Source organism: Tetrao urogallus, assembly GCF_951394365.1.
Source record: "Tetrao urogallus genome assembly, chromosome: 19".
In the NCBI taxonomy this organism is placed as follows: domain Eukaryota; kingdom Metazoa; phylum Chordata; class Aves; order Galliformes; family Phasianidae; genus Tetrao; species Tetrao urogallus.
The window spans coordinates 1,756,199-1,770,873 of NC_136832.1; the positions used below are offsets into that span (position 1 = coordinate 1,756,199).

The 14,675-nt window shown below is 47.2% G+C and overlaps 1 protein-coding gene across 1 annotated transcript; it reads left to right on the forward strand.

Moving 5' to 3' along the window:
- Positions 1-13,328: 13,328 nt before the first annotated feature.
- Positions 13,329-14,058, forward strand: LOC306953824 (protein MANBAL-like; the record flags this gene model as incomplete). The annotated part of the gene is made up of 2 exons (XM_079544818.1): positions 13,329-13,478; positions 13,951-14,058. The coding sequence occupies 2 exons, from the start codon at positions 13,329-13,331 to the stop codon at positions 14,056-14,058; spliced, it is 258 nt and encodes an 85-aa protein (XP_079400944.1).
- Between the last annotated feature and the right edge of the window lie 617 nt (positions 14,059-14,675).

Consider the following 14,675-nt stretch of genomic DNA (forward strand, 5'->3'; position numbering starts at 1 on the left):
AAAAACAGGGATTTCTAGAGGAAAAATCCATATTTAAGGGGAAAAGCCCCAGATTTAATGTGAAAAACAGGGATTTCTAGGGGAAAAAGCCATATGTAAGGGGAAAAACCCCAGATTAAAGGGGAAAAACAGGGACTATTGGGAGAAAAAGCCACATTTAAGGGGCAATATCCCTGATTTAATAGGAAAAACAGGGATTTCTAGGAGAAAAGCCCAGATTTAATGGGAGAAACAGGGATTTCTGTGAGAAAAGCCCAAATTTAATGGAAAACCAGGGATTTCTGGCAGAAAAAGCCGTTTTTAAGGGGAGAAACAGGGATTTCTGGCAGAAAAAGCAATATTTAAGGGAAAAAACCCAGATTAAAGGGGAATGCCAGGGATTCCTAGGAGAAAAAGCCATATTTAATGGGAAAAGCCCCAGATTTAATGTGAAAAACAGGGATTTCTGTGAGAAAAGCCCAGATTTAATGTGAAAAACAGGGATTTCAGGAGGAAAAGCCATATTTTAGAGTAAAAACTCCAGGTTTAAGGGGAAAACCAGGGATTTCTAGGAGAAAAGCCCAGATTTAATGGGAGAAACAGGGATTTCTGTGAGAAAACCCCAAATTTAAGGGGAAAAACAGGGATTTCTGGCAGAAAAAGCCATGTTTAGGGGGAAAAACCACAGATTTAATAGGAAAAACAGGGATTTTGGGGAGAAAAAGCCACATGTAAGAGGGAAAACAGGGATTTCTGGCAGAAAAAGCCAAATTTAAGGGGAAAAGCAGGGATTTCTGTGAGAAAACCCCTGATTAAAGGGAAAACCAGGGATTATTAGGAGGAAAAGCCATATTGAAGTGTAAGAACTCCAGATTTAATGGGAAAACCAGGGATTACTGGCAGAAAAAGCCATGTTTGATAGGAAAATCCCCAGATTTCAGGGGAAAAACAGGGATTTCTAGAGGAAAAAGCCATATTTAAGGGGAAAAGCCCCAGATTTAATGTGAAAAACAGGGATTTCTAGGGGAAAAAGCCATATGTAAGGGGAAAAACCCCAGATTAAAGGGGAAAAACAGGGACTATTGGGAGAAAAAGCCACATTTAAGGGGCAATATCCCTGATTTAATAGGAAAAACAGGGATTTCTAGGAGAAAAGCCCAGATTTAATGGGAGAAACAGGGATTTCTGTGAGAAAAGCCCAAATTTAATGGGAAAACCAGGGATTTCTGTCAGAAAAAGCCATATTTAATGGGAAAAACAGGGATTTCTAGGAGGAAAAGCCATATTTAAAGGTAAAAAACCCAGGTTTAAGGGGAAAAACAGGGATTTTGGGAGAAAAAGCCACATCTAAGAGGGAAAACAGGGATTTCTGGCAGAAAAAGCCAAATTTAAGGGGAAAAGCAGGGATTTCTGTGAGAAAACCCCTGATTAAAGGGAAAACCAGGGATTATTAGGAGGAAAAGCCATATTGAAGTGTAAAAACTCCAGATTTAATGGGAAAACCAGGGATTTCTGGCAGAAAAAGCCATGTTTGATAGGAAAATCCCCAGATTTCAGGGGAAAAACAGGGATTTCTAGAGGAAAAATCCATATTTAAGGGGAAAAGCCCCAGATTTAATGTGAAAAACAGGGATTTCTAGGGGAAAAAGCCATATGTAAGGGGAAAAACCCCAGATTAAAGGGGAAAAACAGGGACTATTGGGAGAAAAAGCCACATTTAAGGGGCAATATCCCTGATTTAATAGGAAAAACAGGGATTTCTAGGAGAAAAGCCCAGATTTAATGGGAGAAACAGGGATTTCTGTGAGAAAAGCCCAAATTTAATGGAAAACCAGGGATTTCTGGCAGAAAAAGCCGTTTTTAAGGGGAGAAACAGGGATTTCTGGCAGAAAAAGCAATATTTAAGGGAAAAAACCCAGATTAAAGGGGAATGCCAGGGATTCCTAGGAGAAAAAGCCATATTTAATGGGAAAAGCCCCAGATTTAATGTGAAAAACAGGGATTTCTGTGAGAAAAGCCCAGATTTAATGTGAAAAACAGGGATTTCAGGAGGAAAAGCCATATTTTAGAGTAAAAACTCCAGGTTTAAGGGGAAAACCAGGGATTTCTAGGAGAAAAGCCCAGATTTAATGGGAGAAACAGGGATTTCTGTGAGAAAACCCCAAATTTAAGGGGAAAAACAGGGATTTCTGGCAGAAAAAGCCGTGTTTAGGGGGAAAAACCGCAGATTTAATAGGAAAAACAGGGATTTTGGGGAGAAAAAGCCACATAGAAGAGGAAAAACAGGGATTTTGGGGAGAAAAAGCCATATTTAATGGGAAAAACCCCAGATTGAAGGGAAAGCCAGGGTTTTCTGGCAGAAAAAGTCATATTTAATGGGAAAAACAGGGATTTCTAGGAGGAAAAGCCATATTTTAGGGTAAAAACTCCAGGTTTAAGGGGAAAAACAGGGATTTCTGTGAGAAAAAGCCATGTTTAATAGGAAAATCCCCAGATTTAAGGGGAAAAACAGGGAGTTCAAGGAGAAAAAGCCATATTTAAGGGGAAAAGCCCCAGATTTAATGTGAAAAACAGGGATTTCTAGGGGAAAAAGCCATATGTAAGGGGAAAAACCCCAGATTAAAGGGGAAAAACAGGGACTATTGGGAGAAAAAGCCACATTTAAGGGGCAATATCCCTGATTTAATAGGAAAAACAGGGATTTCTAGGAGAAAAGCCCAGATTTAATGGGGGAAACAGGGATTTCTGTGAGAAAACCCCAAATTTAATGGGAAAAACAGGGATTTCTGGCAGAAAAAGCCATATTTAAGGACAAATCGCCTGATTTAATGGGAAAACCAGGGATATCTGTGAGAAAACCCCAGATTTAAGGGGCAAAACAGGGATTTCTAGGAGGAAAAGCCATATGTACTGATGAAAACCTAAGGTTTAAGAGTAAAAACGGGGATTTCTGGCAGAAATATCTATATTTAATGGGAAAACCAGGGATTACTGGCAGAAAAAGCCATGTTTGATAGGAAAATCCCCAGATTTCAGGGGAAAAACAGGGATTTCTAGAGGAAAAATCCATATTTAAGGGGAAAAGCCCCAGATTTAATGTGAAAAACAGGGATTTCTAGGGGAAAAAGCCATATGTAAGGGGAAAAACCCCAGATTAAAGGGGAAAAACAGGGACTATTGGGAGAAAAAGCCACATTTAAGGGGCAATATCCCTGATTTAATAGGAAAAACAGGGATTTCTAGGAGAAAAGCCCAGATTTAATGGGAGAAACAGGGATTTCTGTGAGAAAACCCCAAATTTAATGGAAAACCAGGGATTTCTGGCAGAAAAAGCCGTTTTTAAGGGGAGAAACAGGGATTTCTGGCAGAAAAAGCAATATTTAAGGGAAAAAACCCAGATTAAAGGGGAATGCCAGGGATTCCTAGGAGAAAAAGCCATATTTAATGGGAAAAGCCCCAGATTTAATGTGAAAAACAGGGATTTCTGTGAGAAAAGCCCAGATTTAATGTGAAAAACAGGGATTTCAGGAGGAAAAGCCATATTTTAGAGTAAAAACTCCAGGTTTAAGGGGAAAACCAGAGATTTCTAGGAGAAAAGCCCAGATTTAATGGGAGAAACAGGGATTTCTGTGAGAAAACCCCAAATTTAAGGGGAAAAACAGGGATTTCTGGCAGAAAAAGCCATGTTTAGGGGGAAAAACCACAGATTTAATAGGAAAAACAGGGATTTTGGGGAGAAAAAGCCACATGTAAGAGGGAAAACAGGGATTTCTGGCAGAAAAAGCCAAATTTAAGGGGAAAAGCAGGGATTTCTGTGAGAAAACCCCTGATTAAAGGGAAAACCAGGGATTATTAGGAGGAAAAGCCATATTGAAGTGTAAGAACTCCAGATTTAATGGGAAAACCAGGGATTACTGGCAGAAAAAGCCATGTTTGATAGGAAAATCCCCAGATTTCAGGGGAAAAACAGGGATTTCTAGAGGAAAAAGCCATATTTAAGGGGAAAAGCCCCAGATTTAATGTGAAAAACAGGGATTTCTAGGGGAAAAAGCCATATGTAAGGGGAAAAACCCCAGATTAAAGGGGAAAAACAGGGACTATTGGGAGAAAAAGCCACATTTAAGGGGCAATATCCCTGATTTAATAGGAAAAACAGGGATTTCTAGGAGAAAAGCCCAGATTTAATGGGAGAAACAGGGATTTCTGTGAGAAAAGCCCAAATTTAATGGGAAAACCAGGGATTTCTGTCAGAAAAAGCCATATTTAATGGGAAAAACAGGGATTTCTAGGAGGAAAAGCCATATTTAAAGGTAAAAAACCCAGGTTTAAGGGGAAAAACAGGGATTTTGGGAGAAAAAGCCACATCTAAGAGGGAAAACAGGGATTTCTGGCAGAAAAAGCCAAATTTAAGGGGAAAAGCAGGGATTTCTGTGAGAAAACCCCTGATTAAAGGGAAAACCAGGGATTATTAGGAGGAAAAGCCATATTGAAGTGTAAAAACTCCAGATTTAATGGGAAAACCAGGGATTACTGGCAGAAAAAGCCATGTTTGATAGGAAAATCCCCAGATTTCAGGGGAAAAACAGGGATTTCTAGAGGAAAAATCCATATTTAAGGGGAAAAGCCCCAGATTTAATGTGAAAAACAGGGATTTCTAGGGGAAAAAGCCATATGTAAGGGGAAAAACCCCAGATTAAAGGGGAAAAACAGGGACTATTGGGAGAAAAAGCCACATTTAAGGGGCAATATCCCTGATTTAATAGGAAAAACAGGGATTTCTAGGAGAAAAGCCCAGATTTAATGGGAGAAACAGGGATTTCTGTGAGAAAAGCCCAAATTTAATGGAAAACCAGGGATTTCTGGCAGAAAAAGCCGTTTTTAAGGGGAGAAACAGGGATTTCTGGCAGAAAAAGCAATATTTAAGGGAAAAAACCCAGATTAAAGGGGAATGCCAGGGATTCCTAGGAGAAAAAGCCATATTTAATGGGAAAAGCCCCAGATTTAATGTGAAAAACAGGGATTTCTGTGAGAAAAGCCCAGATTTAATGTGAAAAACAGGGATTTCAGGAGGAAAAGCCATATTTTAGAGTAAAAACTCCAGGTTTAAGGGGAAAACCAGGGATTTCTAGGAGAAAAGCCCAGATTTAATGGGAGAAACAGGGATTTCTATGAGAAAACCCCAAGTTTAAGGGGAAAAACAGGGATTTCTGGCAGAAAAAGCCGTGTTTAGGGGGAAAAACCGCAGATTTAATAGGAAAAACAGGGATTTTGGGGAGAAAAAGCCACATAGAAGAGGAAAAACAGGGATTTTGGGGAGAAAAAGCCATATTTAATGGGAAAAACCCCAGATTGAAGGGAAAGCCAGGGTTTTCTGGCAGAAAAAGTCATATTTAATGGGAAAAACAGGGATTTCTAGGAGGAAAAGCCATATTTTAGGGTAAAAACTCCAGGTTTAAGGGGAAAAACAGGGATTTCTGTGAGAAAAAGCCATGTTTAATAGGAAAATCCCCAGATTTAAGGGGAAAAACAGGGAGTTCAAGGAGAAAAAGCCATATTTAAGGGGAAAAGCCCCAGATTTAATGTGAAAAACAGGGATTTCTAGGGGAAAAAGCCATATGTAAGGGGAAAAACCCCAGATTAAAGGGGAAAAACAGGGACTATTGGGAGAAAAAGCCACATTTAAGGGGCAATATCCCTGATTTAATAGGAAAAACAGGGATTTCTAGGAGAAAAGCCCAGATTTAATGGGGGAAACAGGGATTTCTGTGAGAAAACCCCAAATTTAATGGAAAACCAGGGATTTCTGGCAGAAAAAGCCATATTTAAGGACAAATCGCCTGATTTAATGGGAAAACCAGGGATATCTGTGAGAAAACCCCAGATTTAAGGGGCAAAACAGGGATTTCTAGGAGGAAAAGCCATATGTACTGATGAAAACCTAAGGTTTAAGAGTAAAAACGGGGATTTCTGGCAGAAATATCTATATTTAATGGGAAAACCAGGGATTACTGGCAGAAAAAGCCATGTTTGATAGGAAAATCCCCAGATTTCAGGGGAAAAACAGGGATTTCTAGAGGAAAAATCCATATTTAAGGGGAAAAGCCCCAGATTTAATGTGAAAAACAGGGATTTCTAGGGGAAAAAGCCATATGTAAGGGGAAAAACCCCAGATTAAAGGGGAAAAACAGGGACTATTGGGAGAAAAAGCCACATTTAAGGGGCAATATCCCTGATTTAATAGGAAAAACAGGGATTTCTAGGAGAAAAGCCCAGATTTAATGGGAGAAACAGGGATTTCTGTGAGAAAACCCCAAATTTAATGGAAAACCAGGGATTTCTGGCAGAAAAAGCCGTTTTTAAGGGGAGAAACAGGGATTTCTGGCAGAAAAAGCAATATTTAAGGGAAAAAACCCAGATTAAAGGGGAATGCCAGGGATTCCTAGGAGAAAAAGCCATATTTAATGGGAAAAGCCCCAGATTTAATGTGAAAAACAGGGATTTCTGTGAGAAAAGCCCAGATTTAATGTGAAAAACAGGGATTTCAGGAGGAAAAGCCATATTTTAGAGTAAAAACTCCAGGTTTAAGGGGAAAACCAGGGATTTCTAGGAGAAAAGCCCAGATTTAATGGGAGAAACAGGGATTTCTGTGAGAAAACCCCAAATTTAAGGGGAAAAACAGGGATTTCTGGCAGAAAAAGCCATGTTTAGGGGGAAAAACCACAGATTTAATAGGAAAAACAGGGATTTTGGGGAGAAAAAGCCACATGTAAGAGGGAAAACAGGGATTTCTGGCAGAAAAAGCCAAATTTAAGGGGAAAACAGGGATTTCTGTGAGAAAACCCCTGATTAAAGGGAAAACCAGGGATTATTAGGAGGAAAAGCCATATTGAAGTGTAAAAACTCCAGATTTAATGGGAAAACCAGGGATTACTGGCAGAAAAAGCCATGTTTGATAGGAAAACCCCCAGATTTCAGGGGAAAAACAGGGATTTCTAGAGGAAAAATCCATATTTAAGGGGAAAAGCCCCAGATTTAATGTGAAAAACAGGGATTTCTAGGGGAAAAAGCCATATGTAAGGGGAAAAACCCCAGATTAAAGGGGAAAAACAGGGACTATTGGGAGAAAAAGCCACATTTAAGGGGCAATATCCCTGATTTAATAGGAAAAACAGGGATTTCTAGGAGAAAAGCCCAGATTTAATGGGAGAAACAGGGATTTCTGTGAGAAAAGCCCAAATTTAATGGAAAACCAGGGATTTCTGGCAGAAAAAGCCGTTTTTAAGGGGAGAAACAGGGATTTCTGGCAGAAAAAGCAATATTTAAGGGAAAAAACCCAGATTAAAGGGGAATGCCAGGGATTCCTAGGAGAAAAAGCCATATTTAATGGGAAAAGCCCCAGATTTAATGTGAAAAACAGGGATTTCTGTGAGAAAAGCCCAGATTTAATGTGAAAAACAGGGATTTCAGGAGGAAAAGCCATATTTTAGAGTAAAAACTCCAGGTTTAAGGGGAAAACCAGGGATTTCTAGGAGAAAAGCCCAGATTTAATGGGAGAAACAGGGATTTCTGTGAGAAAACCCCAAATTTAAGGGGAAAAACAGGGATTTCTGGCAGAAAAAGCCATGTTTAGGGGGAAAAACCGCAGATTTAATAGGAAAAACAGGGATTTTGGGGAGAAAAAGCCACATAGAAGAGGAAAAACAGGGATTTTGGGGAGAAAAAGCCATATTTAATGGGAAAAACCCCAGATTGAAGGGAAAGCCAGGGTTTTCTGGCAGAAAAAGTCATATTTAATGGGAAAAACAGGGATTTCTAGGAGGAAAAGCCATATTTTAGGGTAAAAACTCCAGGTTTAAGGGGAAAAACAGGGATTTCTGTGAGAAAAAGCCATGTTTAATAGGAAAATCCCCAGATTTAAGGGGAAAAACAGGGAGTTCAAGGAGAAAAAGCCATATTTAAGGGGAAAAGCCCCAGATTTAATGTGAAAAACAGGGATTTCTAGGGGAAAAAGCCATATGTAAGGGGAAAAACCCCAGATTAAAGGGGAAAAACAGGGACTATTGGGAGAAAAAGCCACATTTAAGGGGCAATATCCCTGATTTAATAGGAAAAACAGGGATTTCTAGGAGAAAAGCCCAGATTTAATGGGAGAAACAGGGATTTCTGTGAGAAAACCCCAAATTTAATGGGAAAACCAGGGATTTCTGGCAGAAAAAGCCATATTTAAGGACAAATCGCCTGATTTAATGGGAAAACCAGGGATATCTGTGAGAAAACCCCAGATTTAAGGGGCAAAACAGGGATTTCTAGGAGGAAAAGCCATATGTACTGGTGAAAACCTAAGATTTAAGAGTAAAAACGGGGATTTCTGGCAGAAAAATCTATATTTAGTGGGAAAAACCCCAGATTTAATGGAAAACCAGGGATTTCTGTGAGAAAAATCCATATTTAAGGGGAAATACCCCAGATATTGTTGGAAAAACAGGGATTTCTAGCAGAAAAAGCCGTATTTAAGGGGAAAAAAAATGCAGATTTAGAGTGAAATACAGGGAATTCTGGGAGACAATGCCATATTTAAGGGGAAAAACCCAAGATTTAGTAGGAAAACAGGGATTTCTAGCAGAAATAGCCATATGTAAGTGGAAAACCCCATATTTAAGGGGAAAAACAGGGATTTCTGTGAGGAAAAGCCATATTTTAGGGTAAAAACTCCAGATTTTAAGGGAAAAATAAGGATTTCTAGGAGAAAACCAGGGATTTAAGGGGAAAAACAGGGATTTCTTTCAGAAAAAGCCATTTTTAAGGGGTGAAACAGGGATTTCTGGCAGAAAAAGCCATATGTAAGGGAAAAAAACCCAGATTAAAGGGGAAAACCAGGGATTCCTAGGAGAAAAAGCCATATTTAATGGGAAAAGCCCCAGATTTAAGGGGAAAACAGGGATTTCTGGCAGAAAAAGCCATATGTACTGGTGAAAACCTAAGGTTTAAGAGTAAAAACGGGGATTTCTGGCAGGAAATCTATATTTAATGGGAAAAACCCCGTATTTAAGGGGGAAAAACAGGGATTTCTGTGAGAAAAGCCCAAATTTAAAGGGAAAAAAATGGATTTCTGTGAGAAAAGCTTTTCCCGCGTTTCCATGTTGTTCGTTCCAAGTGGTGGCCTTTCAGCCCAAGCGTAACTGCTAGCGAAGCGTGTGAGCATCAGCTTGCTCTGTGAGGACTGAGAGAAAGAAAAGGAGAGGAAGCAGCGCGCGAGGAAGAAAGGTGTCCCTGCACTCAGCCCCTTGAGCTCGTCTCTCCGGCTTGCCTGGTGGCTTTTTCAGCCTTGTGTAGCACTGACTGTTCCTGCTTGCCCCGGGAAGGCCAGCTGCACCTGCGGGCAGCCGTGGCCTGCACGTCAGGCTCCCGTTGAGCCGCGAGGAGTTCACGTGCGGGTGGGCTGGTGTGAAGAGCAGCGCTGGGAGTGGGGCAGGAGGAGAGGGCAGCGGGAGGGCTGCAGGTGAGCGCGCCTCGGGCGCAGAGCTCAGGCGTGAGCCGGGAGGGCAGCGAGCCGTGCTGCGCTGCTTCAGCTGCAATGGCTTTGAGCGCGTCATGGGCAGCGCCGCGTGTAGAGCGTCTGGGTGCTGCGAGGGCACCTTGCTGAGCCGGAGCCCGAGAGAGGAGAGGAGAGCAGAGCAGAGGCCGCACGTCAAGAGTGTCTGCCTGCCATTTTGGCTTGGCGCGTCGGCGTCTTCCTCCTTCCGCGAAGGAGCCTGCACGGTGCACTGGGTCCAGCGTGCTACCCGGCGCTGCCTTCTGCTGCCTGCCTGCCTGCCCGCCTGCCTGCTGCACTGCTGGAGAGGAGAGAGCGGATTGTCGGGCTGCGTGCAGCCAAGGAGCTGGCTGCAAAGCAGGGAAACGGAGTATTGAGGAGCGGTTAGTGCGTGTTAGGTTTGGGTGTGGATGCAGCGGGGGCCGAGTCACCTCCATCAGCTCCTCGGGGCTGGGGCCGAGCCCGGTGCGTGGGGCTGCGCTGCGGGCAGGAGGGCTGCGGGGCTGGGGCAGTGGTGTGGGTGCAGCACATGGGGCCGTGAGAGGGCGTGCAGCAGGGAGGGCGTTGGGCCCGAGCCGCGCTCGTGTTTGTCGCAGCACAGGGGCTGCAGGGGATGGCAGGAGCGCAGAGCAGAGCGGGGAGAGCCGGGCTGTATGAAGGCCAGGGCATGAAGTCTTCCCTTGGCAGCTACGGAGCTGCTGGGCTTTTCCCCCAAGTCTTCAGACTGTGGGGTGATAAGGCTCCGCAGCAAAGCCAGCCGGGCCCTCCTGATACTTGGGGGTTAGGAAAGGGCAAAACAAATCAGAGTCTTTCCAGAGCACAAAGCAGTGAAGCAGCACAGCACAAGCCATTTATTGCCTGCGTAGGTGATCTTCTCCAGGCACGTCCATTGGAGATGTGCAGACTGCGTGTGGACAGAAAGCAAACGGAAGGCAGGGGAGGGGAGGGGAGGGGAGGGGAGGAGAAGAAAGTAAGAAATGAAAGAAAAAGGGAAATGTGAAGGGGAAGAGAGAAAGAGAAAAGGAAAGGAAGAGAAAAGAGAAGCAAGGCAAAGAAAAGAAAGGCAAAGGGAAGCAAAAGGGGGAAAAGGGAAAAGGCAGAAAAGGAGAAGAAGACAAGTTGCATGCCGCCGGCGCCACCCGAGGGGAATCCGGCAGCGGACCCCCCCAGCTGCCCCTCCCCCTCGTCCAGGCCCCAGGCCGCCCTTAGCACCGTGACGCCGCAGGCGGTTGGTAGGGCCGGGGCAGGAAGTGCTTCGTGCCGGCGGAGAGCACTTCCGGGGCAGCGCGGCATGGCGGCGCCGGGCCGGTGAGCGGGGCCGGGAGGAGCGGGCTGTGTGCTGGGAACGGGGTCGGGCCTCGGTGCGGGGGCATGGAGGGGCGCTCGGGGGAGGAGGAGCTGGCGGTGCTGCCGGCACGCAGAGGCGATGCGTGCGGCGCCGCCGAGTGCTGCGGGGTCGGGGGGCAGCTTCCTCTCAGGGAAGGCCGTGCGAGTGCGGAGCTTTGTTGGTGTTTGGGGTGTGCGAAGGAGGAGGCCCCGTAGGGCCTGGTTGTAGCCAGCAAAGCCCGGGCGGGCAGTGGAGCAAGGCGCCTGGGTGCAGCGTTGGCCGGAGGGTGCGGAGCTGGAAGAAGGTTTGTGAAGGTGTGCTTCCTCTGGACGTCCCTTCTGGGGCCGAGCCAGGGCTGCAGTTGTGTGTGATTGTGTTTGTTGCTTGGGAGAACTGCTGCCTTAGTAGAGTGGGGGGAGGGAGAGGGAGATTGTAAGACTGGCATCAGTCAGGAGCACGGCACGTTTCTGCCTGCTTTGCTCATGCTGTTGTGTGGGTCCCCGCGAAGCATCGGTGAGCCAGGGTGGCCCCGTGTGTGTGCCAGCATTGTGCGCGGATGTGGAATGGAGTGAGAGTGATTGTAACGAAAATGCAGCTGGCCGTGTTGATGGTAGGGAATGGTTGAATCCCCAGCCGTGAGGCGCAAGAAGAGGCGCTGGATGCTAAGGTGGAAAGCGGAGCTTGTGTGTGCCAGGAGGCAGGCGTGGTGAGGTGCGCTTTGGAGCGTGCTGTTGTTGGCGCTGGGCTCGGGAGGCCCCTGAACATGGCGCCGTGTGCTGCGTGTGCCAGCCCCACCAGATTCCCGTGTGGAAGAAGGGAGAGGATGAAGGAGGCCGAGGGCCCTTTTCTCGGGGCCGGCTCCTCTGTGGCCTCTTGCTTGCCGGAGGGAAGGGCTGCCCGCTGGGCACAGGGAGCGCCTTCTAGCTGCCGTCCCGTGCCCTGTCCTCCAGCCCCCTCCTCATGCCATGTGGAACGCCATTGCCAGCAGTGCGGCTGCCATTTTAGAACCTTCGCCGCGTCACAGCCGTCACCTTGGCCACCGCTGCCCCGGCCAACGCACTCGCCTCTGTGAGCTCTGGCAGCCATGTCAGGAGCAAAGAGAGCGAGGGGCGAAGCTTGCCCTATTTCCCATCGGAAGGGAGAGCTGGGGGCCCCAGTAGCGAAGAGGAGGAGGGGGGCCGCCTTGACCATCAAGCGGAGGAGGAAGGAGAAGAGAGTCCGTTTCCATCGCGCCTGGACCAGCGCTGTGACCACCTCCGTGGAGCCCATGGAGGTGGATCCACCTCCGGATGAGCCCATGGAGGTGGATCCACCTCCGGATGAGCCCATGGAGGTGGATCCGCCTGCGGCACAGCTGGCCTGGCACCACACCACCGTGCCAGGCCCCGCATCGGCGCCGTCACAGCTCCACCGCCGCTGGTCCAGGCGCTCGGCTCCTTACCCGCTGCGCGGCCCCCGCCCCCAGCATTAGCTGGGTGGCATGAGTTACCATCTGCTCCTCCTCTGGAGCCAATTCTGCGGGCCCCCAGCTCCACCTTCACCCTGTTAAGTCCCCGTCCCTGGTTTACTTGTTGATTTTAGTGTTAAGGTTAGTGTTAGTGTTAGGAGTAGGTTATTGTTCATGTTTTAGTGTTAGGAGTAGGTTATTGTTCATGTTTTAGTGTTAGGAGTAGGTTCCTGTTCTTATGTTAGAGTTAGGCATAGGTTACTTGTAGTCTTTTAGTGTTAGGCATAGGTTCCTGTTCATACTTGACAGTTAGGGGTGGATTGCTCGTGTCAGGTGGAAGTGAGCAGCGCTCACTCGGTAAGCACACGCCTGATTGATCATGCGAAGACATGAGTGCGAGTGCCGTGAGCACGGAGGCGCGATGGCATCTTGGACGGATTGAATTTCCAGCTTGTGACTTTTGTGTTGCAGACCGTCGAGGAGCAGAGTGTGAGTGGCTGCGACATTGCGTTGGGCCTCAGGAGAACAGTGTGTGCCTGTGTCTCGAGCATCCTGCGTGGCCGTTGCCAGGTAGGTGTGCCTTCCTTGGCAGTAAGCAGTGCTCAGGCGTGAGCCCAGCTCATCCCCCTGTCCTCAGCAGATGGGCTTTCTGCGTGCTTTATTGCTGTGCTTGGTGCCGTACGGCACAGCAGCAGCAAGGCCGTGAACACGTACGTACCCAGGTAGATGCAAATGTGCAGCTGATGGTAGGAATACTATTGTTGTTCGTGTTGGTGAGACAGTGGTCGTGCGTGTGCGATCAAGCTCGGGGAGAAGTTGATTCTTGCCTGTTCAGCTCTTGCTGAAATGCAAGTTTGGCGTCCCTCCTTGTGGTTGGGTGGGAAGACCAAGGATATCTTGAGAGCAGGTCTCTGAGTCAGGCTGGGAGTTTTTGCTAGCAGGAAGTCACAGCGTCGGAGCGCACGAATGGAATGATGGCTCTCGTTTCGCCCTTGTAGAAAGCAGCCTCCTGGAGAGCAGCAGAGCAGCAGGCTGTGTGCGCTATGGCCGCTGAGCTGCATTTCTCGCCCCCTGAGACCCCTGAGCCCACACTGATGGAGAACGTGCTGCGCTCCGGCCTCTTCTTTGGAGCCGTTTTCCAGCTTGTGTGCGTGTGGGCCGTAACCCTGCCGGTTCCCAAGTGCCCAGAGACAGTAAGTAGCGCTCTGTTTGATAGAGGTTGCTAGCAATGCTGAGGAAATGGGCTGGGAGGGAACCAGCTGGAGCCGTTGCCTACGGTAGCGCGCCCCGGCACTGCTGAGCGTGCGGCAGTTTGTTCTGTGCTTCGTTGGGCGTGCGTGCTGTTGCTGGTGGCACGCAAGGAGCCTGGAGGTGCAAGCTCATCTTATCGTCCTGCTGCGGCTGCTTCTGTGGCCTGCGAGTGCCAGGCAGGGCGTCCCCCTGTGCAGGGACTGCCTTGCAGGAAAGGCCTGTAGACTGTAGCTTCCGTGGGATTTTTAGGAACAAGAGAGAGGCGGAGCTTCTGTTGTGCCCTGATGTCAGGAAGGCAATGTGCAGCACTGGCACCCAGAGCTGCCCAGTCAGGTGACTTGAGCTCCCAAAGCGAGCTGTCGGGCAATTGTCAGAAAGTTCCCTGACTGACTGTTTGTGAATTGATTCCTGTAGGACTGGGACGGCTTGGAGTCTAAGACTTGGGAGACGGTGAAGAAACCAAAGGCAAGTGCTGCACAGCTAAGCAAGAAAGCCAAGAAGGAAAGCAAAAAGCAACGGTGAGGGCTTGAGCGATAAGCCTCAAAGGCCAAAGGAAGCAGCGGGAATGCTTGCTGAGAGGTGCTGCAAAGGCAGCGGACTGTACGTCTGGTTTTGTGGCGTGGCCGTGCTTTCCCTTGCCCGGACATTGGAGAGGAACTGAGGAAGCTGGAAGGGCTTCTGATGCGTGACAAACAAATGGGACTTTGCCTGTGCGGGATTTCATGTCTGGCAAGAGCTGGGGACGCTGCATTCCTTCAGGGTCCTTCAGCTCGATAGCTGCTTCAGAATGTTGATGATGAGGTGAACTTACCGCATGTGGCTGGTCATGAGCGGTATCCGGCCTATTTTATTGTCTGTTGACGTATCTACAAAATGCAACCCAAATCCCTTAGTTTAAAATAAAAGGGAAACAAACCTTTTAGACCTGGTGCTGCCTCTTTCAGTAGCTGGTGCAAACATGCCTGGCTTGGGCTGGCAGTGGCAGGGCGATGAAGCGGCCGGCTTCACGTCCCTCCCTGGCGATGGAGCTGCTTTTCCCGCGTTTCCATGTTGTTCGTTCCAAGTGGTGGCCTTTCAGCCCAAGCGTAACTGCTAGCGAAGCGTGTGAGCATCAGCTTGCTCTGTGAGGACTGAGAGAA